General features: G+C 40.9%; 1 protein-coding gene and 1 long non-coding RNA gene across 4 annotated transcripts in view; one reads left to right on the forward strand and one right to left on the reverse strand.

The window, feature by feature from the left end:
• LOC148108910 (uncharacterized) overlaps positions 1-27,199 on the forward strand; it is a 189,357-nt gene that overhangs the window by 108,447 nt on the left and 53,711 nt on the right. The window lies entirely within an intron of this gene.
• GRM7 (glutamate metabotropic receptor 7) overlaps positions 1-27,199 on the reverse strand; it is an 853,586-nt gene that overhangs the window by 24,077 nt on the left and 802,310 nt on the right. The window contains exons 10-13 of one of the 3 annotated variants that reach the window (XR_015726624.1): positions 22,437-26,990; positions 22,210-22,331; positions 20,195-20,254; positions 19,298-19,402 (exon numbers count right to left, since the gene is read on the reverse strand). The exons of 1 other annotated variant lie outside the window; for it this stretch is intronic. Coding sequence is in view for 1 of the 2 variants with exons in the window: in XM_045808129.2 (XP_045664085.1) it covers positions 26,920-26,990 (71 nt within the window). In the remaining variant the exon portion in view is untranslated. Of the gene's footprint in view, positions 1-19,297; positions 19,403-20,194; positions 20,255-22,209; positions 22,332-22,436; positions 26,991-27,199 lie in introns of those variants that run through there. One more of the 3 variants, XM_045808129.2, reaches the window with a different exon arrangement.

Consider the following 27,199-nt stretch of genomic DNA (forward strand, 5'->3'; position numbering starts at 1 on the left):
ATCCAGTGCTTAGAGGCACAGTCAGGAATAGATGGATTGTGTGAGTTATGATCGATGATAAAGACATGCCTCCGCTAGCTGTCAGGGTTTAAATACTGAATGTCCTTGTTCTACTGGTACAGTCCTTAGGAAGTTCAAAATACTGCATTTGGGGAGAGGCAACATTTGACATCCATTTACTTACCATAAACCAGTTGTGATTAAAGCAAGTTCGCTCCTTCCCCAGTGGAGTGGAGCAAGGGACCAGCATGTTGGAAATCAGACTGCCTTTAATTCTTAGTTTATCTGTGTTTGTAGTGGTGTTCCTTTAAAGTTCTACAGCAGAGTATCAGCCTGATCAATGGAAAAAGTGTCCAATCTCAATGGAATGGATGCGAAGCACTTTTACCCTTGAGTAGCCAGTTCAAACTTGACTTAGATATTGGCAGCTAAGGTTGCAAAATTGCCATTGGCCCTTCGGTGAGAATCCCTTTACACCCACAGAGGCAGAAGGTAAGAGAAATGGGCTATTTCTCTCTGAAATCGATAGGCATGTTCGTTGTCCCGGGAGAGCCTTGAATGCCATGCTTTTGGCAAGGAGAAGCCTAGGTTCAGCCACTGTTTGGCTGGGAAGAGAAGCCAGCCACCAGCTGGGTAGCTGTTGATTTGTCCCTGGCCTGGGAACAAGACTGGTGTAGCATTTTCCACCTGCAAATCTTCGTAGGTGGGAACAAAGCCATGCTTCAGTTCAGATGCCCTTCATCAGCACTGCCACCAGTGAGCAATGTTAGCTGTGGCTTGTGCTGGTGTCTCTTTGGATTTAGGAATAGATGGGCTGAGGTATAGCCTCTCAAGATCCAACTAGTTCTTGAGTAGAGGAGTTTCACAGAGGGAATTACGCGTTGGTGGCCCTTGGCTGGTACAGCCAGGCTGCTGAGTAGATATATGCACACATGAATCAGCATTAGGCAGGCTAGGAGAGCAGATGGGGGCCAAAGAGCACTTTTCAGACTATGATGTGCCTATGAATCACCTGGAGATCTTGTTTTAATGTAGATTCTGAGTCAGTTAACCTGGGATGGAGCCTAAGTTGATGCATTTCTAACAAGCCCCAGGTGATGCTGCTGTTGCTGGCTCACACACCAGACACTGAGTAGAGCAAGGCATTGGGGGCGTTTCTAGAAATTTACATACCTGTCATGTTCTGTTTATCACTCCTGGGCTTGTTGGCACACACAATTAAAAGGAGTGCTGGCACTTTTTACGAGATTATTCAAGTTATAAAAGTTGAGATAACTGAAATAGACCTGGGTTGGATTTCGTTCTTTATTTTTTTTTTTTCGTTCTTTAGTTTGAGATACTGAAATGGTTATCTCAGTTTTCTCTTTTTGCTACATATATTTAAAGATGGCCTGTGCAAACATCTTCTTGCCAAGTCTGGTTTGTTTAATAAAGCATTCAAAATAATTCCAAGCTTTCTGGATGACACAGATCAGTCATGTGTTTTGCATTCTGGCTTCATTCACTAAATAAGGTTGGCAACACATGCTCGTGGAAATGGGATTCAGAAACAGAGACGTGCATGCTTAGTTGAGATTGGTTTCCCTGCCTTCCAATACTGCATCACAGAACTGACAACAGAGGCCCCCTCTGTCTAATTCCAGCGGAAAAAATAGAGACATTGGGAATGGTTTTTAGAGATGCCCTTCCATTTGTCCAGATAGGATTCTTTACCAAGTTCGCAGTTCGCTTCCCAGGAACCTGGCATTGGGTCAGGCTGGTGAAAGGCTAACTCACACCACTGCCGGGGAAACAGCATCCATGGGACATACTCTGTATTGACAGCTTTCTTTATTTAACAGTTTGAATAATCGGTATCCTTTAACATGCATTATTCTAAGAACTTGGCAATAATGCTACACGATTCTCTGAGCCAGGTATTATTTTTCCTATTATACATATGAGAAGATAACAAGACAACTTACTCAAAGTCATCGTCGTAATCAGAAATAGAAGTGGAACTCACACTTTTTAAAATTCTAATATTATTATTATTATTGTTATTATTTAGAAATCACACTTTTAAATGCTCTAGAGTTTTGAACTCTTAATCCTGTAATCATTTGGGGTTCCATAGGGGACATGTTAGGGTTAAATTGTGTCCCCCTACAAAAGATATATTGAAATCTTAACTCCTAATACCTGTGAATGTGACCTTATGGAAATATGGTCTTGGTGAGGGAGGGACAAAGAAAGAAGAATGAGGGAAAGAGGAAGAGAGATGGAGAGGGGAACTGTGTTATCCTCACAAAATAGACCTTTATGCAGAGTTCAGTAGGGTAACCTACTTGGGGCACCAGCATAATGTATCCAATAAATAAATAAATAAATAAATAAATAAATAAATAAATAAATGCAATCTAAGTCTAAATACTGCATAAGTACTATTTCAGGTAATACACGCACACACACACACACACACACACAGAGAATAATATGTAAGAAAATATCTTTCATTGTTTTCATATTATAGATGTGAAAATTAAGGTCTAGAGAGGTTAACTTACCCAAAGCCACCCAGATCGTAAAAGGTGGAGCCCAGAGTCCCATCTCTCTGGTGCTTCCATCTGCTGTCCCTAGGATGATGGCCCAAGAAGGCCTGCACTACTTGGGGAAACTGAGGCTTTCCTGGAGAGCCTGTAAATTGGAGGCGTCGGAGCTATGGATACAGTGTAGTGTCCTGGGGCTTGGTCATATATCAGCATACAGAAATGCTCATTTCAGGAGAGTGACTGTCAAAGGCTTGAAACGTTCTCAGGCACCTGTTCAGTTGTTTAGTTATGTAACTTAATAAGCAGGTGCAGAAAGAGCAGGAAGTACATAGACTGTTTTTGTTCTCACTGTTTTAATAAAATATTTAAAAATTTGAGAATGACTTATCAGTTTATGCTTTTCACAGTCATAGCCATTCAGATGGCATTGAACTTTGAAAAGCAATGAGATTTCATATTCTCCTGTGAGGGTGATGATGGCCTTAGATATGTGACACACAGGTGAGGTGTCAAGAGAAGCCAGGGAGGGAGGCGTTGTGCATTTAACGTTTGGGCAGAATGTTTCCTGAATGCCTTCTGTGTCTTTGAGGCATCTTGTTTTTGAGAAATCTTATTCTTAATGGAGAGGCAGAGGTAGTTCAGGTCATATCATATGGTTGGTGATACCCTTAGAGACACACGCTCTGTTCCTACCTGCAGCTCTGACCTTATTCCCTTCCACTCCTCTGCTTAGGTATTATACTACCGTTCTTGCCATTCTGGTGCAGGCCAAATTTACATCTACCTCAGGGCCTTTGCACTGTTATATGCTCACTGTACCATTTCTGTCTTGAATGTCTTCCCAGAGATCTTAGCATGGCTTATGACTTCTCATCATTCAGTTCCATCTCATTGTCACCTCCTCAGGGATATTTTATCTAAAATAGCAACCCTCTATCTCTCTATATCACCATGATGATTTTCTGTAAACATAACCTTGTCTTGCCTCTCTTTTCACTGAAACGTAAGCTCTGCATGGGTAAGGATCTATCCTGGATACCGTTGTGCTTGATGCTTAGGAATCATTCACCAAGATGGGTTGTGTGAGTGAATGAAACTGCACAACTACATAAAAGTGTGAGAGGGTCCCGTACAGGGCTATGAGGTATACAGGCAGGGCATTGCAGTCTTGGAGAAATTCTCAGGAAGGGTGAGGATCAGTAGAGTATTGGAGCCAAGGTAAGGTTGGTGTTGAGATAAGGGAAGAGGGGAAAGGCTTTTGGCAGAGATAGCGGGACATTCGAGGGACTAAATGTTCAGCATGAATGTGGGGTAGATTATGACATTGGGGGTCAGGAGAGGTGAGACTAGGGCAAGATCTTTCAGGGGCTTTGTCCCCCATGCTGATGAGTCTGGACAAACAGATCCTACACAGTGTGGCAGAAGCCAAGAAAAATGAAGGCAAGAGCTGAGCGTCTCCTGATGATGTGTTTCTAATCTAGGCAGAACCAATGCCCCAACTTCCCCCCACTTTGTCATTACACAGGTGGATACCGTCTGGCCTGGAATATTTAGTTAAGCCTTGGATTTATCCTCTGGGGCTGGGGCTCTGGTTGGCTTCCGATTTACTCCTTGTGGCACCTTCTGGCAAGGTCCCAGGAATGTGAGTGACAAGGCAAAACAAGGCACCCTGAAATTACCTATAATGAAAATGACTGGTAATCTCCAGCGATTACTCTGTGTGTGAGTGACAGGGTTGCACTTTATGCAAAACCTTTTGCAGCAGCAAAAATGGGTCCTGTGGGGCTTTCAAGTTGGAGAGTTGTGTTTTTGGTTTTTTTTCCAAATGAAAATAGCTTCAAAACTTCGGCATCATATATTTTTTTACCCAGATAATGAGGCTGATTATGAATATTTAATACACTTTATGAGGAGATCACTGAACCTCTTTCAAAACTGTAAACCCAAGTTAGAATGAATGCAATGTATAATTAGAATGAATGTAGTATGATTCTTATACTACAGTGGAGTGGGTTAGAAATTAGATTCCAGGGGTCCCATCCCAGGGCTTGTCTGAGTTCTTAGAACATCTACAGGTCACAGGGACAAAGGGAGCTTGGGTCAAGTGGAGTTGGAGAAACAGCCAATGTGCCTCCTAAGGCTGGAATACAGAGAATGAAAGTAGGACCCAGGATAGTCTGATGGCCCATCTGCATTGACACATTTACTATCCTCTGTGGATGCTGGCTCCCTGTCATGGAGAAAAGGGGTTCAGAAGTCATGGGGAGATGCCCTTAAGCTAACCTAACTTTCTCCAGACCAATGCGAGGAATTGGAGAAACACTGACCTCTTTGTTGAAAGTAGTTTTCAAACTTGTTTGGAATTCTACCTTAAATGAATACTGCTTGGGAAGCCAGAATAGATGCCAGATGATGGAGAGTTGCTCTGCTTGAGCCCGCATGGCCACTCCCACCCCCTTACCCTCTGGGCCACTTCCTGGTGTCCCTGTGCCATTTTTAGAACACAGTTTGTAAACTGGATACACATACATATGTATGTTTTTCAAATTAGATATAATTTTTATATATTTATGTATAGTATTTATATTTTATATTAACATATAATTGTATGTACTTTTTATGAGAAAAATAAGTCCAACCTAACTCACACCTAACTCAAACTAACTCATCCCTGGCCTCAGGTAATTTTTTAGATCCATACCAGGTTGCTGAGTGAGCTGAGAGATATATCCAACCACAGGCTGTCAGGCATCATGCAATGGAAAAGGAATGGTTTCTAGCCTCCATTACTGACATCAGATTCACCATTCCAATCATGCCTGTCCCTCTTCCAGGCAAATGCCTTTGCTCCTGTGACTGAACATTTAGGCTAGGTCTCCCTACTCTAAAAGTACCTGTTCCTGTATAAACATAAATGTACTGTACTTAGCTCCTTCCCTCCATCTTACCCAACAGACTGTGTACTTCTACCTTGTTAATGCCTCATCAGCCTTTGAGATGCAAATTGCTGTCACCTCCCCCAGGAAGCCTTCCCTGACTTCTCCAGGCAGAATTAGGTCTCTTCTCTGCTCCTATAGTGCTCTTTGTTTTCCACACAGCCATTCTACCACCTTTTTCACTTTTTGCCAGATTTGCTTACTATCTGTAGTATTTGTTCGCTGCTTTCTTCACATTAACCTTAAATCAATTCACTCAAAAAAAAAAAAAAGAAACTAGGCCTCATTTTAGATAACAATATACATGAAAGCATTGAAAACCAAAGAAACCAAAAATCACTGAAACAAAAACTAGATATGTATTGTTAGGATTGAAGGTAAAAAGTAAAAATAAAAGAGATTTGGTGAGGGAAATAAAATGACAGAAAAGACTTGTTAATGTCCTGTAAAATCCTATAGTTATGTGAAATTAGCCAAGACAAGTGCTCCATGAGATTCCCAATTTTATACATCCCCCAAACTTCCATTTTCTGAATTTGGAAGTCAGTAACAAGCTTGCTTTACAGAGCGTGGAAAATCAGGAAAATGAAAACCTTTATAGTGATCGTGCTCTGCGGTGCTACAAAGATCAGATTCCGCAAAGAATAACGTTAAATGGCAAGAGGGCCAAACCAGGAACACACAGCACAGGAGCCCACTGTCAGAAGCCACTTAAAATGGCTCAATCTTGGAGAGAGAGCCCATGGGGAATAGAAAAGATGAAGGGAACTCAGCATTTCTGCGACAGAGACAGCAAATGTCATATTAGTTCCTGGGATTGCTTCGGAGGCATCTGGCCTAAATGATTTTGGAAATTTCTGGTGACCATAATGGCTCTACCATCTGCTGGTATCTTGTAAGTAATATTTTCATCTTCCTTTAAAATAGATGGCTTCAATTTAAAAAAAAAAAGATGGCATATCAGTGATGCTGCCAGCATAACATGCTGCTAACTTAACATCGTGCTCTCGATTACCATACCATCATGGCTCACACATTATGTCAAGTGTCACCTCTGTGGAAACTGCTCGATTTTATGGAATGGCAACGTATATGCAGTAGTCGTGCCAGAGAAGAAACTGGCCTGCCTCTCCATTTCCTGGTGGGTTTTCCTCAAATATACGAGGGGAAGATATTAGGATCTGGCCTATTAACTGACTCAGCCAGAAATGACTCAACCAAGAAGACTCAGAATTTGGAGAAAGAATAAAATGTTGAAATGGGGGCCAACTTCCCTTTTAGGCGATGTCAAAAAATGCATTTTTCCCTAAGTTGACCACAGGGGAGTAGAATTGTGAGGGCAATAAGGAAGAACAGATAGCGAAATCCATAGAAAAAGCTTTCTATCTAACAGATACAAAGCTAGTTCTGGGCAAGGTGGAATTTGACCTTGGTTCATTTAATTTGCTGCTTCCAAAAAAAAAAAAAATCACATATTTCTACAAGCCCATCCTCCAACACAATATTGACATTAATTCCATTTCTACAGCTCACGGCATAAGTCATCATTTTTTTTATGTCATCGGCATATTATGCTGTAAAGAATTTAACCTTGTCCAAAAAGAAGTGTAGCCTTTTGCTCTTGGCTCCTAGGATATAATGTTTTTTTGCCTTGGTGCCTCGAGCGAGTCAGATAGTAACAGTGTGATTGAGAGTGGGGGCTTTGGATCATGCATGCCTGGTTGACCTGGGAGTGAGTTCAGTTGCATGCACAGTTAGTCAATCAATTTTGCAAATATAATGCAGTCCCAGTAAATTTCTGAACACTGAGACTTGGGTGATCATCTTTGGTTGACCATACTCTGTGTATTTTCACATACGAATGCCAGAAAAGTAATGCATCTTGACTCCATGGGGAAAGGACATTGAAAGCTCCAGGTCTGGGTCCTTCTCTTGGATTCTGTCTTATGTACGTCTTCTCTTGGCTGAATTTAATCTGTGTGCTTTTCCTTTGATAAACTTTCAGTATAACAGCTTTCAGTGAGTCTTCTAGCAAAGTATCAAATCCAAGGGTAGTTTTGGGAACCCTCTAGGCTTAAAGTTGGTGTCATAACTGGGACAATTTTGAGGACTGCTCCCTTTTAACTTTGTAGCTGACCTGAACTCATCACACATATCAACTACTTTTGACTTCCTGCATAGGGTTATGAATATAATATATATGGACACAGGGATCTCTTCATAAAGCTCTCAAAATTAATTGGCTTTGTGCATTGGAGAAATTGTCCTTTACTTCAAAGCACAAACAAATGATCAAGAATAAAATCAACTGAATTTGAGTAAAACAGCTCTGTAAAGATGAACCGACCTACTTTGTTTTTCCACATCTGGGGACACAGAAGTCGGTGAGTATGTAGGCAAGAACAGCAGTCCAAGTCACTGGAATTTCCTTAAGGGTGAAGAACCAATTCATCACCAGATCTTGTTACTTTTACCTCTGACATATTTATCCCTTCCAATTCTCTCTGCCTCTACTACCCCCTATGTAGTCAAAGTCAACATTATCACCTCAACTCATAAATATCTCCAAACTAATTCTGAATGTTTACATACAGTCATTCCTCTACACAGGTGCTGGAGTGATTTCTTCTAAAAATGTAAATCAGATCGTGTTGTTCCTTATTTTCTCACCTCCCTTGCTTACAACTCTTCAACGGCTTCCTGCTGCTTTTAGAACAAGGGTAAACTGTCTCATTTGTTCTACAAATATCTATGGAACTTGACACTTACTTTCTAGGCTTTCTTGAACCATACTTTCCCTGGTTCTCTTGCCTCTGATCACACTGGCTTTTGTTCAGCCTTTCATGTTTTCCATGATCTGTAACAGGGCCTTTGTACATGCCTTTGCTTACGTGTTTTGCCTACCACTTTTTGTTTGTTAATGTCCACACGCCCTCAAGAAAACCTTAGGCTACTCTAGGTCTCCGTAGGTAAGTTTCATAGCTCTCTGTTCTTCTTGTTCAGAGTGTTTTCACAGTTGCAGTTTCATTTCTGTTAGCCACTATTTTATAATCTGTGTCTCTAGTACACTGAGTTCTTTGAATTTTGGGGGATCCATGGTACTACACTTTTCCCAAGAGTCCCTGATCATTGTGGTGTAGGTGAGCTTCAGACTGGACTCTGTTCAGAAAACACATGTCGGGCAGGATGCTGGCAGCTGTCCCTTTGGGACTTAATATTGTTGGAATAAGTGACTGTAGAACAAAGAAAGCCACTCACGATCATCATTCACATCCAGGAGGTGCTTGTGGATATTTTTCCCTAGTGGATTTGGCCTGAGCCACTCTTCAGAAAAGTGCCCTTGATGTCCAAAATATGGCATCGGTATGATAGTTGGCCAACTTGTTGCGATCTTGGGCTCCAGGAATGCAGAGTGTTGTACTGATCCCTTTAGAACTTGGGGCAGCTATTGAAAGCTTGGGACAACCATGTCAATCATGTCTAGTCACCAAAAGCATTGTCTGGGGGTCTAGGGCTCCCTTGAAAGTTCCTTAAACAGAGAAGGGACTGGTGACTTGTCTGTTTCTGTAGGTGAAGGGCACAATGAATGAAATCCAGTCCTTGCCATTCTTCCATGGTGTGTGGGCAATGAGGTTCTCTCCTATCTGGATATAAGGTTTAGTATAGTGTGTGCCACTGCCATGATGGACAAAGAGCTTCATGAGCTTAAGAAGACTTCACTCATGTTCTCAGAAAGCCAGGCAGTTGAGAGCAGGGCAAGATGGTTGGGTGGGCCTCCTGACAGGTCCACATCCAACTGGTGACCCCATATATTTGCATGCACATAAATAGTGGATACTTTTATCCATTTGTGACTGTGATACCCTTTTGGTGGCAACCTGTCTAGCTGCACAGCTGCATGATAACAGCTCTAATAGCGCGTGTGCAACAGCAGACTAAAGCATCATCATTATGTAAAACACTTGAGAGAAAAAGCTTGCACTGGATTCAAAATCCATTCACATTATCAGTAGATATTTTAACACTACTTTTTTCAATAAAGGAGAAGCTACTGGACTCTTGAAATATAAATCCAAATGCTACACATTTTTGAATTGTTGTAAAAATGCTGTCAAACTTTGTATCACCTACTTACACAAAGTTTTTCATTTCTGTTCTCTATCAAGAATTTGAAGAGATCATCATCAAACAGTCTTGACCAGAGATTGTACCCATTTTGTTTATATAAGGGGATAGGAAATACCTATTCATGGAAGTAAATCCAAGTTATTACGAAAAAAAGTGAAAATACTAGGTTTTAAAGTTAGATATAAATTCAGTCTCTTCCATAAAACTTTTAATTATTTGGTAATATCCTTGTATATAACATGCAATTTTTTTTCCAACAAGTCTTACATAGATTCCCACCACCCTAAATCCTCCCCAGTTTACCAAGTATGCCTTACCAGTATTATCATTTTTTACATGTGCCAGGACTTGAAAAAACACTGTTCTAATAGATAGATGGAAAGCATAAACAGTCTATTAGTATGTTGATCAATAGGACCCAGCAGGGATGACGAAGGGGCTAGATATTGGCTGTGGGGAACAAATATTTATTTTAGAAAAAAGAGAATGTAATACCACAGTTCAGTTTTCTTAACAACAGATTATTGATTACCATTTCTGAAAATGAATTCTCTATAGGGCCTCAAGACAAAGAGCTTGGTATAAATTTAGTATGAAACTGCATGACCTTGGCCAACTATGAAACTTCTCTAAGCCTCAGTTTGTGCAGGGGTCAAATGCAGATTATAGGATCCATCCCAAGGATCATTGTCACACATAAATGAATCAACCTTAAATATACTCAGAATATGTACCTAGTGAGCATCTGAAGATGGAAAGGATTGGGCAATGTGGTAGTAAGTTCCTATCACTAGAGGTATTCGAGTGTATTACACATGATCATATTTTTTAAATGGCATAGTGACAATTAGACCTCTAATTAAATGACATTAAGTTTCCTTCCATTGCTGAGATTCCAGACTGGAAGTAGGAGAACCAACTCTAGAATTAACACTACGGCCCAAGTTGTAGGCCATCCAACAGAGAAGTCTCGACATGAGATCTTTCAGTGGCCCCTCATAAGGATGTCTTGGGTAAGAACATTGACAAAGGTCCCTTATCCTTCTCAGGAAAGAACTTCCAGTAGCATGCATCAGACTCACCTAGAGGGCTTGTTAAAGTATACATTGATAGATCCCAATCCCAGAGTTTCTGATTCAACCATCAGGGGTAGGGATGGGGGTGCAAGAATCTGCATTTTTAATAAATTCTCAAGTGATGCTGATCCTGCTAGTTCTGGGACCAAAGTTGAGAATCTCTGCAGTAGATCAAGGCTTCTCAGCCCTAGCTGCCATTAGACTCACCTGGGGAGATATTTGGACCATAGCTGCCTAGATCCCATCCTGATATAACTCCATAGAGTGCTGGTGAGGCCCAGGCATAGGTGTGGGTTAAAGGCACTCCAGGTAACTCCAATGGGCGTCAGCTCCAAGAAGCACAGAATGAGAATGTCTTTATTTCAGTCGGTGAGCACAGGGCCCTTTTCACTAGACTTCAGTGTTGGATTAGTGTTTGCACTGTTTTTGTTACTACTTTCTCTTTTGAAATTTTTTTTTTGAAATGTCATAGTGACCTTTGAAAAACAAGTGTTTTGTACTCTGAGGCTGTTCTAACCAGAAGTCACACCCCTTCCTCCTAATTATTCAAGAGCCAACTCACTGTTAGCAATTAGATGAAAATCTGCAGTCTGTAATTAAATCAGTATATATGACAGTGCAAACGAGGCCTGAATATTTTACTATTTATCTTTTTATTACTTGAGGTGCTTTTAACCATTGTACTTGCAAGCATAATCTAAAATGATTCACAAGTGAGATGATAACTTGCCATATTTTTATGTTTTCCCCTCGGAGAGACTAAAACACCTTCACATAGCAATAGTCAATTGAAACATGCCAGGTTTTCACATTCACTAACTATACAGTGACTGTGTGAGGTTAGCTTAAAATGCGTGCATCTGGTTGACTCACATCTTTTATAGGGGTTAGGTTTTAAAGTTGGCAAGCCGGTAAAAGTTAGGCATGGTCAAAGTTTTTCTGCTTAGTCCCTTGAATCTATGTTACCCAGAGTGTGGTCCAAAGGCCGTCAGCATGGGCATCACCCAGGAGCTTGTTAGAAACACAGAGTCTAAGCAACCTTTAGAGTCCACACCAGCATTTTAACAAGATCCTTGGATGATCACATGGACATTAAAATTTGAGAAGCACTGCCTTAAATTATTCATTAATTTAAGGTCTGGGACTGCAGAAGCTAAGGTCTGGGACTGCAGAAGCTGAAAAGTCCAGAATTACTTATTTGGATTCTCTCTGCATTTTCGCTGAGGCTTCAGTTTTCCCTAGGAGGGGACGCCGGCCTCTAGACTGAACAAGAAAAGCAAGGAGAGCAGTTTTTCTTTCCTTCTCTTCCTTCTCTCCTTCTACCTTTTTCTTCTATAGAATCCATGCAGTCAAATTAATGTTACTTGAAAATACATGTATTGCAACATTCTTTGTATTTTATGCGTTAGCTCAAAATTAGACTGCCCATCTAGCATGTGCCAGGAACCACGCTAGCTACTGAAGCTATTACAGCAAGGAGGAAAAAAACCAGCTCCCATCTTAACAGTGTTTGAAGCTGTCCGCTTAGACATATGATTAGCAGATCTCATTACATGAATAATACATGAATATGTTCAACTCAGTGTTTGGTTTCCAAAAAATTTTAGTCAAGACCTCTCCTGTTGGGCGTTCCTGTTAACTGACCATGCGCTCCTGAGGCTGAGAGGGCATTTTCTGAGTGAGGCACCTACCACCAGTTTAATTAGAGTCCTCCTACAACTCGTACAAAGGCCAGAAGGGATGGCTTGACATAAAGAGAACCACACGTCTGAGCTTTCAGACCCAGGCCTCCGTGGCCAAGGAGAATCAACGGCGTTGAGAACAAAGCATCTTCTGGGAAAGGCTGGGCAGCATGGTAGCAAAGGTCCGTCCCATCTGTCGCTCTGCTGGAGCCTCTCAGTATTGCAGTCCCAAGCACATCTTGGGCTGCTGTCAGCACCAACCCCACACCCTCTATCAGAGGTCCCCAAACAGTCTGAACAATTTCATGCTCCTGCTCCCTGGAGGAAAGAGGGGAAAATGCTTCGTTTTCTCTGCTCTCTTGAGAATTTAGCAATTGCACTTTCTGGCTGCTTGCCTTCTGTTGTTAACATCTTTCTTGGAGAAGAATGCTTTTTTCACTTCCGAAGGGAAGGAAGTAGTCACCTATGAGATGAGGGCTGATCACCTAATCCTGTGATCTGAATTTCTTCCTGACATCTTAAAGCTACTTACATTCATGCCAGATGTTTGCTGTCCTTAAAATGCCACAAGGCATTGCTCAGTGTTCTCTTTTCCCAGCAATGGCTGGCCGATGTTTGGGTTTGATGTCTTTACATGCCTTTCATCAGTACAGAAACCGTACTTCTTGTTCGCTGTTCTTCCCATACAATGGCTGCTCTGTATGGATTTATCATGTTAAATGAGAAATTGCAACTTGCTTCCGAATAAAAGGAACAAAGCTCATATTACAGGATATTTATGTCTAAATCTATTTACTATTTATGAAGAATCTAAAAGCTTAGCAATCGCCTTCAAATACTAATGGTAAAACTTGAAAAAACTACAGCTGTTTAAAAATTCAAATCATTAGTTGAATGCCAGATCTAGACTTGAACATTCTCTTTGAGTACCTCTTTTAAAACAAAGCTGATGAAGACAACACTATCATGTCTTTTTCCCACTATAATGCAAGCTGAGGGCCTGATGTTATTCCCAGGAGAACTGCTGACATTGGGAGGCTGGGGTTCCAGTTTCCAGCCTCCCAGCCCTCCCAGCCAGCATCGAGACCACGGTGAGATGAGCTGTGGGGCAGCTTCCTGCCTTGAGCTGAGGGAGATTCACACAGTGGCTGAGATGTGCTCCTGCTGAAGCCAGGTCATTCCCCTATGTGTATGCAAGAGTCTCCAGGAGGTTCCAAGATAGGTCTGATCTCGCCAAAGTCCTAAATGATTGTCTTAATTTCTGGATGTGGATTACTGAATGTTGGCCATAGATCAGACCACAGCCTGGGACCTTAGCTTGTGTCATCTTACCCAACCTCAAAAGGACCTCATTAATGAGGGCACTCAAATCCCCCTGTTGCCAGACAGGGTGGGAAGATGCTTTTGTCCAAGTAACACTATGTCCAAGTCTGAAGTCCTTGACTCTGACCCTAAGGCTGGTTTTTTCTGTCAGAGGTTCATTGTTTGCTTCCTCTGGGATTAGATAACTTTTCACAGGCAATCAAGTTATTCCTCTTAAAAGAAATCCATCTTCGAAACTATGAAGTTTGTTAGAAGCTTAGAGCTGCACTAGATTCAAGATGGCTATGGCAGTCTTGTAAAGAAAGCTCGGAAACTATCCCTTTCTAATCCTTCCCAGTGACATAACACACTGAGAGTCAAAACAGTAATAGAAAAGAAAGCTGATGCTTGAAGAATAGATGAAATTGTACAGTCAGGCCAGTGTTTATTCACCGCCCGAGGCACAATTCTGAATTAGATCATTCGAAAACCATCTTTTGTTTTATAACATGTTTATTGTAGAATACTTAGAAAGTGCATAGATCTTTCTTCCTGCTAATAAAAGAGCTGCTCTGAACACATACCCAGTGGTTTGAAATTTTGCCCATATAGAGACTTGCAGGGAGAATACTTCCATTTTTTCCATCATTGCCAAGTGTCCAGTAAATCTTGTTGTAGAAACGGCCTCTCTGAAGTTGACATAACTATGTTCACACTTAACACAATAACATGGAATCTGACACTGGAGCTTCTTAAGAAGACTGGATGGTCAGTTTTTTCCCCAGATCCACAAGTTTTCTTGCCTGAAGTAAAACCGAGTTTTGAGCTTTCAGGTCAGGGATTGGCTGCATTCCAGGGACCACAGGGAGAAATGGCTGCCTCAACTTTTGGATTGTTCTTATAGATTATCCTTTGATATCTTTAACTTCAAGATTTTTGAACATACTGTTAGTTCATAAAGTCATCATTAAGTCAGAGAAAACCTGTTCCTAAGCTGAGACGTCAGAGTGTATATTCTGTACCTCACAGAAGCCGCTGTTGCAATGCTTCTGCAAGTTACCTCTTCTGCTGCTCCTCAGTTTAAGAACCCCAAATGGCACCTTTCTCCCTAAGGGTACATTCCCACAGCCTTCAGAATAGACTTTGAGGATAGACACAGTTCTAATCTATTTTTCTGCCTTGCTTCATTTTCACACATCATGTGCTTGTCCAGTGGTTTCCAACTGGGCGAATTTGTCCTCAGAGAACATTTGGCGATGTCTAGAGACATTTCTGATAGACGTGCACAACTGTAGGCTGGAACTACTGGCATCTCGAGGGTAGAGGTCCGGGACACTGCTGAACACTCTACAGAGCACAGGACAGCCCCTGCAACAGAGATTTATTCGGCTCCAAATGTCACTAGTGCCTTAGTTGAGAACCTCCTGGTCTAACCGTGCTGGAGAATGGCTTTTCCTCAATGTACCTATCACTGGAAGGCACTACAGTGGTCAGAAGCAGGACCTCTGAGCCCAGATGACTGAGCATATATGCAGGTTCCTCTACCTGTCAGCTGTGCGCCTTTGGGGAAGTTCCTTGAAATCCCTGTGCCTCACTTTCCTCACCTGTAATATGGGCTTAATGATGCATATACAATAAGGTTATTATGATTAAATGAGTTAATACACATTGAGTACTTGAAATAGTGGCTTGTACATGGGAGGTACTCAATACCTGCTACCCAGCACTGTCGCTAACATTGTTGCCACCATTTCACGTACTTGGACTAGGATCCCTCTGTGTGGAACACCCTCTCCCATGTTGATTCATTATTTAAGGCACAGTTAGAACGTCCCCTTGCCATCCGCGAGAGCAAATGGCTACTCTCAGTCCTCAGCACATACTTCTAGTAATGCATCCATGAATCACATCTGACAAGGTGTTGTTCTTCCTTCCCCTTTGGGTTGTGACCTCCTGGAGGAGCTGCCGGTAGTTCTATCTCAGCGTTACATGTCCAGTCCCTAACAATAGTAAATACTCCATAAATCATGTTGGCTGCTTTGGGGTCAGGCTCTGTTGACGAGAAGACTAGTAGACAAAAGAAACAATAAACATCTTTCATTTCAGACTTGGTTTAACCTCTTTGGTAAGCTTTGCAAGCTTATAAAAAAGAATCCCAGGTTTAACTGGGGCCTAGGCATTGTCTTTATAACCCACTCAGCAGAAGCTAAACCAAGTGTAAGATAGAATCCTCTTCCTTCCCATCAGACACAGCACACTCCTCTCCAGTCAGCCTCCTGGCCTTGGGGAGATATACGGCTTACGTTGTTACCTGGTATTAATAATTCGTTACTTCTATAGCCGTCTATCTGTCTACCTTTACTTCCCATTCTGGCTCGAGCGTTCACCTTTCTATAGATAAGGTGACAAGTGGCTACTCATTGCTGATATCATCTACAGATAGAAGGAAAAAGAGGCTTTTGTTGTTGTTGTTTTGCTTTGTTTTCCAGACCGTGCTATAAATTTAAATCTTCTATAATGAGGGATTTTTGACCCCTCTACCCCCAGCTTAAAATGCATCTGTTAGTCTAAAGATATTTCAGCTCTTTAAAGAGACCTGGGTGTGTGTAAAATGGGGTCAGAATGGCCTCTAAAGCTGCCTTGTCACGAATAGCGAGGATGAGGCTCTTAACCCCAGGAGCTGTAGGCTGTGCATGTCATGAGGGCAATACCCCCACCTCAGTGTGATGCCCTGAGGATGAAACGAGACGCTGTATGTGCAAGGACACAGCAAAATAAGACTAAAAAATGTTATATAAGGGGTAGTTGATGGTCACAGTTAATTGATGATGATGCAATTTTTAAAAACTCCATGGATTTGTCTTTTTATCTTTTTCTGCACTTCTGGAACATTGACTCATTATACTGTTATGCAGACAATATTGAGCAATCAATACAACAATTACATTTTTTTTCCCATTAGGCAATAAATAACTTGTCTGGAAAGTTTGAAATCAGAGGCAGTTTTTATTCTCGCTCTCCCTTATGCAGCCGTTTTACATCCTGCGTTCTGGAATGAGCATCCGAGAAGCAGGGAGAGGCCCGTAGAGAAGCTGTAGTGTACGAAATGGTATGATAGAGCCGCTCTGGCATTTCGTATATTACATGGGCTCTTGTTCCTAGCTTTCTGTGATCGTTTTGCGGTAAAAGTTCTCTAGAATATACATTGATAGAGACTTCTTTAGACGATGCATAACATCACTAACTGTTCCTCGTTCACATAAAACTTCTGCTTGTTGAAAATGATAGACATCTTTTGTGTTTTGCTTGTATTTTTCCCTTACTCTCAAACTATTACCAAGCACCTGCCAGACACGGTTTCCAAGGACTAATCGATGCATAGGACAAATCAAGTATCAGTGCGTGGGACAAATCAATCCTAGGCCATGTCAATCTGACTCTGATGGGAAAGGCCAATCATTTTTTTGCCTACACCAGAATTGCCAAGTTGGGTAAACACCAGGGAAAGGTGTCTGGAAGTGTGCTGTTTGGGTGAAGGCCTGTGCTCACATCCTTGAATATTTAAGCTGACTTTCCTGCTGTGGAGCAACATTGGTGTGGTGGATGAATGTGCGCGCTGCTTGCATTTGGGTGGCGATTAAGAAAATCACCCTCTCTGCTAAGTACGGGTTCTACCATAAGACATGTGACGACTACAGGCTTGCCACCTTCCTCGATTTTCAAGAATTATGTTCAGCCAGAGAATCAATAAATACAGAACATTATAAAAGAATGGGGAGCCTTCCCACCTGAGAGGAAACTGTTCACGGAAATTTTGTTGTTGGTCTTCACAGTATTTATTGTCTATTCCACAGTGTCAGGCACTTTTTCCGAGATGCTACGTAAGAGAGAGATTCCAGCGCTTTCAGAGAGAGCCTTGAGACTATTTCCACAACCAAGGGAGAGTGCTAAGAACAAATGATACCACTTCTATAAAGGATGTTCCTATCCCCCTTTTTGCTTTCTCCAGGCTGCGTATGATCCAGAGCCCTATCCAGCAGGACTGTTAGTGATGATGGCAGTGGTCTGTATCTTTGCTCCAGTATGGTAGTCATTAGCTAGGTGGGCCCCCTGAGCACTTGGAAGGTAGTTGGTGCAACTGAAGAACAAAATAATTTTATTTAATTCTAATTAGTGTAAATAGTTCTGTGTGGCTAGTGGCTACCATATGAACCAAGCAGCTACCGCTTAGTTGGTGATATTCATAAAAAGAGTAACAAGTAATTAAGGAGCATTACATTATATACCAAGCATTGTGTTAAGCATGTTATATGTACACTAATCCTAACCACAACCTGATGAGGTAGTTACTAACAGTACACCCTTTTGGTAGATGAGAAATCGATGCATAGAGTAAGCAAGGTGCCCACATTGCAATCTAGAGCAGGGCAAAGTTGGATTTTGCATCCAGGAGTAAGTGTTCGGCACCCTCGGTTTTAACCTGTGCACCAGACTGCCTGTCTGTAAGATCGCACTGAATTCATTAACAGCAGTGGTAAATGAAACAATGGTTATCCTGATCTTTTTTGTTACCTGGTTGGGCAGAAAAGCATCAATGAAAATTTAAAAATATTTCATCTCTTTGAAAACTTCTGGGCTAATTAAATTCAGAGGTGACCTACTGAGTAGCTTAGAATTGTTGCATAAAGATGTATCACCTCACTGTGCCCACAGAAGGCCATAACCTGTGGCCCTGTGCAGGAACAAGAAATACTAACCTAGCTTCTTATCTGGGGTTGTCATGGAAATTCAGCCTTAAACATAAATGGTGCTGTTTTCCAGCTCCAGTAATAGAGCTCAGCAATTAGCTTCGTCTTTATTTAGTTTGCAACACCAGTCTGGAAGACTCTCTTGAGAGGAGACCTTGAAATAGCTTCTCACAGTGCTAGCAGACAGCTAGAGATGATTTCCTGGGAACATGGTCGATGCCATGCGTGTGAAAAACCTGACTATTTTTTTTAAAAAACCATTTTAAAATCCTGGAAAATACTCGGCTGTATAAATGATCACCATCACATCAACACCATATTATATGTGTTGATTACCAGGCAGGGTTTAAAGAAAAAAAAAAAAGAAAAGAAAAGAAAAGAAAGAAAAGAAAAGAAAAAAAGAAAGAAAGCAAGCTTCCAAACCTGGATGTGTAACGGAACCCTGGGGAACTTCGTGACATTTTGATGAGCACCAGGGGAGGGAACAAAAGATATAAATTAGACTGAAGGATAAACTGAAATGCATTTCAAAAGATTTCTTCTTGGCAGATTTTCTTCCATAAATAGAATTTTAAAATTGATCCTTGGTATTTCCTTAAATATCTGAGTACTAACAGTAATATTTTAATATAACATTGCCACGGTGGTGACCGTGTTGAATGTATTTATGGAAAGGAAATATGTGCTGTGTTATGAAATTAAATGGAAGCGAAGTGTGTTTAAATGTGGTTTCCCAGGTCTCTCTCTTGATAGTGCAGTGAACTTTTGTCTTTAAGACACACTGCTCCAGAAATGATCAATACTAAACAGGTGAAAGACAAGACAGGAGATGGATTGATATTTCAATCTGAAAATCCTGCAAGTCTTTCCAGACAAAAATCAGATACAGATGGATTACTTGACACTCTCAAACTTTATTATGTGTGGTACAAAAATAGAATGGGTACAAGAGATCACATGGAAAAGGTTGGAATCAGATTGGAAGCTCCAAATTCTTTCCTAGAGGAAACACAAATAGAAAAATTCAGTTAATGTTAGATGACCTAATAGCAACACTGATGGCTAACATTTGAATAACTATTGTGCCAAACTTCTTTTCTTTCTTTCTTTTTTTTTTTAAGTAGGGCCTTGTACTCATGACCCTGAGATCAAGACCTGAGCTGAGATCAAGTGTCAGATGCTTAACTGAGCCACCCAGGTGCCCCCAAACTCTGTTCTAAGTCCTTTACTTTTATGTAGTTTTCACAACTAAGAAAACTACGAGGTTATATTTTACAGATGAGGAAACTGAGGCACAGAGAGATGACCTTTTCTAAAGGGTCAGCATTTTGTCCACTTGGCAGAAATGGCAGGGTCTCAGATGCTGATCCTCTTTCACTTTCTTTTACTTTGTAGGGGAGTCAAGTAGCCCCCACTGATGCTACCATACCTGCTACTTTACCCAGGATGGACTGAGAACCCAATACCCAGGGAGGGACTGGCTTTGAAAGGGTCACATCAAAGTAGATCACAGTAGGGATCTCTTTCCCCATTTGCTCTTTCCCCGTATCGATGTCTTTCCTAAATAAAGCCCCTAGAAAGGGTTCTAATGGGCTGAGGTCTGAAGACTCCTTTCGTGTCATTTCTGATTTTGGAATATTGAGAGGACAAGGACAGCGCTAGTATGTGAGGAGAACCACCTAAGGCTAAGCGTGTCCTGAAAACTGGAGAGGGTCTCTTTATTACATTCCTTGGTGGGCTGGGTAGCAAAGCTTGCTCAGGATACTTAGAAGAATGCAAAACGATACTTGCCTTGGACAATTGCCTGCCTGTATGCCAGTGCAGATGGCCACTTGTGGTTGCACTTTTCACCTGAATAGAAACAACAGCTAAAGTCTCAGTCTGGACTTTGGCAAACCACCGCAAATTAAAATGCAAATGAAATTTGCAAACATGACCAAAATGAGGAAAAGAGAAATTAAGTTCCTAGAACAAAAATCTAGAATTTTTCATGCTAACCCTGGGAGGCCCGATTAATCAAATTTTCAGCTAACACAGATGATAATGACTCCGGTGGCCAGTTTCTTTATAGAGCTTCACTCTGGCAAAAACAGAGAGAGAAGGAAGAGGTGATGAAACTATGGTGGGAATTAGCTTTCCACATGTTTGTGCCAGGAAAGTGCCATTTTTTAATGAGAGCAAATCCTTTTCTGGGCTTAATTTCATTTGCTGAGGTTCTCGTGCCATCGAACGCAGAGGTGGAGTCTGCTTACAGCCATCAATATCTGATGACTTGGGATCTTAACTCTGAACATGTTGCCCTCAGCCTGGGATGCCCAGTAGGCCTTGAGTGTGTTATGCAGTGGATTTCAGTGAGTTCTCAAGAGTTAAACATTTTCAGCTCTGGAAGACCATGTTCTTGTAGGCAACAACAGTCTTTAATTTTTCGGACCACCAAAAGAATCCAAGAATAGGTGAAAGAACACCAAATTGTCTTATCATTTGCAGTACCAAACAGAAAGAAAAAAGAGGGCCCATCTCATTTCCAAATGTCACTGAACTCAGATTACGCTTTCTGCCTTGAAGCCCTCGAGGGCTTCTAGAATCTACCGATGAGAGCAATAAATGTTGATGAGATTGATTATATCGACTGAAACGTTGTGTTCCATCCTATTTAATTTCAGAAAAGTTGATTAAACAGGACTCTGGCCAGAAGCTCGTGTGCAGACATGCACTGCACCACTGGGCACATGTGTGTCACTGGGAAGTTGCTGCACTGCTCTGAGCCTCAGTTTCTCCACATGTTAAATGGGGACAGTAAGTCCTGTCTCAATAGATGGTTGAGCACTTTGTAAGTCTGTAGCAATATGGATAATATGGTCCAATTATTACCCTCATGATTATGAATTATTAAATTGTTATAAAGCACCGTGTGAGGCCCTTTGAAGACTGAGATAAATGAGCCCAGCCCTTCAAGAAAGTTCTATGTTTGATACAAACTTGATAAATACCAAACTTCAAAGTATCAACAAAGATCTCTGAGGGGTTTTGTTAATTGATTTTGTTGTAGTATCCTGGCCTCGAAAGGAAACAAAATGTGTTTTCACAAACAAAGATTAAGGGACTGTGTTGCACTCAGTCATTATTCCGTCACTCAAGACATACCCCAGAACGATTATTTGTACGTAAAATGCTCTTCAGCTTGCCAGCCAGCGTGGAGTTACCTGTCGAAGTTAATCATATGGAGTGGTTCATGTATCAGGCGGTATGAGCCTATCTCTTCCACGGCAGGCTTGCTGAGTGACTGATAGACTTCCCTGTCAATTTCACCAAGCTGAAAGACTATTACTGACCCATCAAAACACCAAAGGGTCCCATCTTGGAAACAGAGCTTGTTTTACATAGAGAAAAGGTTGCCTAACTTCGTTGGCAATCTAGATGTTATTCCTTCCAACTTTGATGGTTTATGGAAATGAAAAATGTAACCACAAAGAGGAGAAAGCAAAGCTAATTAAACCAAAAGATGAGCAGAGACTAACAATGCTACCTCCTATATGCACAGCCTTTATAAAGGAAGGCTTTTATTTGCAGAATTCCATGCCATCTTCATGGTATCCCCTGGAGAAAAGCATTCTCCCATCTTCTACCGGGGAAACTGAAGATCACATAGGATAGGACTTATCCAGGATCCCAGAAGTCTATGAGGTGATCGAGCTTATGCTACCTCAACTATCAGAGAAGAAACTTAGTGCAGCTTTCCTTATTCTTGGCCAGAGAAAAGAAACAGCATGCTCAAGGTCATAGCTAATACTTGGACCAACACTTACAGGAAGTGGGGTTACTGATTCATATCGTGTTCTTCTAAGCGTTTGGGTCAGCTCAGCAAGAACAGGCTGTGGACACATTTCCTCAGTGCTCTTAGTGCAAGCTGGGGTCCTTGGAGGTTACTCTGAAAGAAGGCAAAGATATAAGGGCATTCAAAACTAATCTTAAACTTGAAAAGAGAAAAATAATGAGAATATTCATGTGGATCATAAAGAGAAATAATGATTACCTTTGATTCCTAGAGAAAGTTAATTTAAAATGCATCCATGTTCCATTGTACAGGCAGAAAAAAAAAAAAACCCAAAAAACAAAAACTCTGCGAAGCTGAGACATGTCTTTGAGAGGCAGAAATAAGAGTCACCATCACTTGCGTCCTGAGAGAGGATGCTCACCCACAGTAATTGGGAAGAAGAAAGATTGTAGAGATTAACTGACTTTGGTTTAGGATACACACTGTTTTCTTTTTAAATGCAAATGATACTTGGAGCCTAAAAGACAAAATCTTTCCTAAATGCCAGTTTCTAAAAAAAAAAAAAAAAAAAAAAAAAAAAAGTACTTAATAATCAGAAAACTACCAAATTGATTCTGTTTTTGCTTTTACCAGATTAGAAGCTCTAACCATTTAAATCAAGTGTGCATAGGATCCATTTCCAGTGGTAATTTTGAAGTTCACGCGCCCTTTGAAGACAAATAGAATAGATATCTGTAGGCTATAAAGGGAAAGAAATAGGCATAAAACTTTGTTGGTTTTATACACAGGATTAGCTCATCAAAAGAGACCTTGGTTAATTACCTGCACGCAGATGTAACATTGATCGTCAGTTTCAAGAGTTTTATGTAAGACCCACAACATGGATTTGAAACCTGTGACATCACAGTCAAAAAACTGACTTTTCAAGGCAGTCTGTAATTTTTAGAGGTTTTATCTGGAAGGATACAACTCCACTTGCTCCGTCTGCAGATACGGTATTTTGTTATTATTAATAAATACTTATTATTGTGTACATATTCTGTTCTGGTAAGGTTAGGAGGCTTTGGTATGTGAGGTATTATATTTACGCCAATCATTCCATGCACGTTTTCTGAGAACCTAGTATTTGCCACACCCTGTGCTAAAGGCACGAAGATAAAGATGACTCGGTCCCTCTACGCACAGGCCGCTTTCCTACGTGTCATCCCCTGCGTCCAAACAAAATACTCGAGCCTCACAGAACTGCTTTCTAATCCCAGCAAATACCATATTCGTTTGTACTTCTGGTTCTTTGTGCATCCTTGTTTTCTGCCTCGAGTGTCTTTCCTTTATGCTTGCCTGGAGTCCTGCATCTTTAAGACCAGCTCAAACAAACCCTGCTGGGTGATGCTGTCCACCTGTAGCTTGCTAGCGCTTGGTACGGCCTCTCCTAAGACCTACTCCTGTTTGAATTCTAATTGCTTTCCTTTCAGTCTTCCATAAGATCTGGGCTCCCTGTGGGTACTGTTCTCTTCTGTCCCCACTTTCTAGTCAGTTCAGGACTGGCCCAGAGGAGTGGGGCTTGACAATCATGTCTTTGATGGACCCAACTGAAGAATAGCCTTAGAGTTCATAAATCCTGGCCGGATTGCTGTGGTGCCGTGATAAAATGTAAAACTTAACATAATTGTAATGGCTTTGGGGCAGGATGCATATGTTTCTTTTACGCTAAGAAAGACTACAGATTCCAGCCACGTGAATTTTCATCCTGTTCTTTAAGTGAAATGACGTTGAAGAACTGAGTGGCAAATACTGTTTTTTTTGAGGATGCTGAGGATTCAAACCCTGACGGGAGGAATAATGGTATTTCATGGAGCTCTTAGGTAGAAAGAAATAGGCCAACAAGATTTATAGCTGCATTTATTTCTAAGGTGATTCTATGTCAGAGGTCAGGTAACGTATATTCTGTGCTATGCTATACTTACAGAGTGTTTCAAGATGGATTTTAAATTGACGGAGTCTCCAGTTAGCGCAGAGATATCACATTGAATGTTAAGGAGGAGGGAGAGTCTCAACATGATACAAAAATGTGGCTTACACAGTTTCCGCAAAGCTTTAAAATGTAAGATAACCCCATTATAGTAATTATAAGAGACAAGAAATGATTGATGTTTTTACAATACCATTTAATAAATTAGTGCAATGTCAATAGTATTATAACCAGTGTGCTTGCTAGGAGGAACGTACCTTCTAAATACAAGACTCAGGGCTATTGTTTGCGTGGCTGAATTAACTGTTCAAGTTTTAAAATGAGAACACCATCCTGCCGCGTGAAAATTTACCTCCTCACAAAACAACCTGTTTCCTGACCTGGTAATGACACCAGATTGATTGTGTTTTTGTTGCTTAATTGCATTTTAAAACAAACGTCGTTAGATTGATAAGCCTCTGCAGAGTTTTAAGATCTACAGACATTCAGCCAGGAGATGGCAGGCAGTGCTGATTGAGCTGATGTCTGGCCTGGGGTGTCTGTGCGAGAGGGCTGTTCCACACAGGCAGGAGATGGAGTGCGCTTCCAAACCAGGTTAGGTTCTCTTCTGTCTGATTTGAACGTGCTTCCTTCAACCCCCCACAAGTAGGTGTGTGATCTGCTCTGTAGATTCCACCTTTGTTGGACTAAGTCTTACTAGCCCAGGAGGACAGAAGTTTACTCGAATCTACAAATTTTCCATTACTGTTTTCGTCTGTCTAAATGCAACATAGAAATGGATTTGAACACACAACTTTACGTGCCTTCCTTCCCCCTTCTACCGAGCTTTGCTGTCTCACTGTAACCTGAACAAGGTAAATCACTACCCTCTTCGAGTACATGTAACTTGGACCAACTTCCCAATTATTTTTTTAAGTAACAGTATCAGATCATTATCATTAATGTGTAAAGCCACCTTCACATTGGCAGAAAAGAAGAGCACCTGGTCAAAATCTTTGAAACAAAAAAAGATCCTAGCCAAAAGTTATTTTGAAACAGCATATCCTAAAAGTATTTTTTAACTGAAAAATTGACTTAGAACATTTTCATCTTGCATCCTTTAACCCAAAAGGCATCAACTTAGAATGGAACGAAAGAGAATTTTTAATGGATTGAGATTAAATCTATCATTTTTACCCAGGGCAAATGCCTTCTCTTTTATTCTCAGAGAGTCTCATGTAAAAGGGTGACTCAAGTGATGAGGTGCAGTGTTTTGACGAGTCCTTGGCGTACAAAAACTTGAAATCTCACTGGATACTGTTATATATTCACCGGGAGAAAAGAATGCCCTATTTAAAAACTAGGACAGATCATGTTGATATGGAAAAAGGAAATAAGTGTGTGAACAATATACCCCAAATTAAAGACTGAGTTGCAGGCACCTATCTAAAATCAACAGGAAATGTAATTACTCTGAAAGGACTCTTGTCCTGTCTTACAGTGCTAAACGGATTAAGAAAAAAAAAAAAAAGATGCACAGCAATGATCTGATAAAAGTTCCATGCTAGCAACATAGAAAAAAGGAAGACTAGCCCACGTTAGGAAGCAGTATTTCTCCCTCCCATGACAAGACTTCTCCACTCTCTCTTGGAATCTTTATACAGATAGGTTTCTCTATTTTGTAAGTACAGTAGCAGGTTTAAGGGAAATCAAAAGGCAACCTTGTATTCACAGCCACCACGTGATTTTAATAACCCTACACGATGTTTTCCACTGTCTGTTTTCCCACAGTTTGGAATACTTTGACTTTCAGCTAGATAGGGATGCTTGTCAATATAAGCCTTCTTTTCCACTGTTTTATACTATTGTGTAGGCTAAAGGAGGGAGGTAGTGATAATAATAATAACAATAATAATAAATACATACATAGCATATATCTTTTAGTGAGAGCCCCAAATAGTAAACATCAGTGAAGAATCAATGATTATTCTTATGTCTGCTCATTCCCATGCCCAGTTCACACATCACCATTTCTCCTAAGTGATTCGTTTGAATACCTCTGGTATTTATTGGTGATTTCTGGGTTTGACTAATGTTAAAACTCATTATAGATTCTTGAGGTCTTTCACCGAAGCTTTCCTTGCTCAGTGACATGACTGAAGTTGGTTCCGTGTTTCTCTAAGGCTGAACTATGAGCCATAGTTCAGCTTCAACACACTACCAAGCCCATCCAGCAAAGCCTTTTCTATTCCTTTGCTGTAAGGAAGGAACCGAGACTTTTTTGGGTTTGAGATGGTAAGGCCATTCATTGTTTTTTGAATGAATACATTTCTGGGAATGTATTTACTAAAAATAAACCAGAACAAACATTTTTACTAGGCTTGTAAAACATCCCCCTTTCTTCCTTATAAGTTTCCACATTGCCTTCTAAAACCAGCACAAGACAACATACATTTAAAAATAATCTCTCACCATCGGTAATTTTAAAGTAGCCCATATACCAGAGTGCCCAGCACCAATTCCACCGCTGTTGGCTACCTGATTGATTAGAAAAGACAGATGTACGCACACCCACATGCATGTTCTCCAGAAAAGAAACCAAGCATGTGACCCATAGCAGCTGTCTGCACTATGCTTAGCAAACAGATCTCCGAAAACACATTTCATCATATAAATAGATTTACAGGTATCATGCACAGTTTTCATGGAAACACTTCTTTGCTCAGTAGAGACAAGAACATATAAATAAATAAAAATTAGATCGTTTCTTACCTTTTAGAAAGCAGGCAAAAGCTATACTGTTGGTGGGATAGTGTACCAAGTAACAGACTTTTGTACACTCTTTCTTACTGGTGGTATACAGTCTACAGGAAAAGTAAATATATAGGTATGTATAAAATAAATCTGCACACAATATTCCTTTTATTCTTTTTTTTTTCTCCCTTTTGGAGAAGAGGCTGCGATAGAGACCATAGATATTATGCTCACTCTTTCGGTGCGTTCAATAGCCTTTGGTAGACCAGTTCACCACAATTCAGGTACCTCTGAACATGGGAGTGCTGGTGCCTCTTGA

This window comes from Ursus americanus, chromosome 14 (assembly GCF_024610735.1).
Source record: "Ursus americanus isolate L20-20 chromosome 14, mUrsAme1.1.p, whole genome shotgun sequence".
NCBI classification, from domain to species: Eukaryota; Metazoa; Chordata; class Mammalia; order Carnivora; family Ursidae; genus Ursus; species Ursus americanus.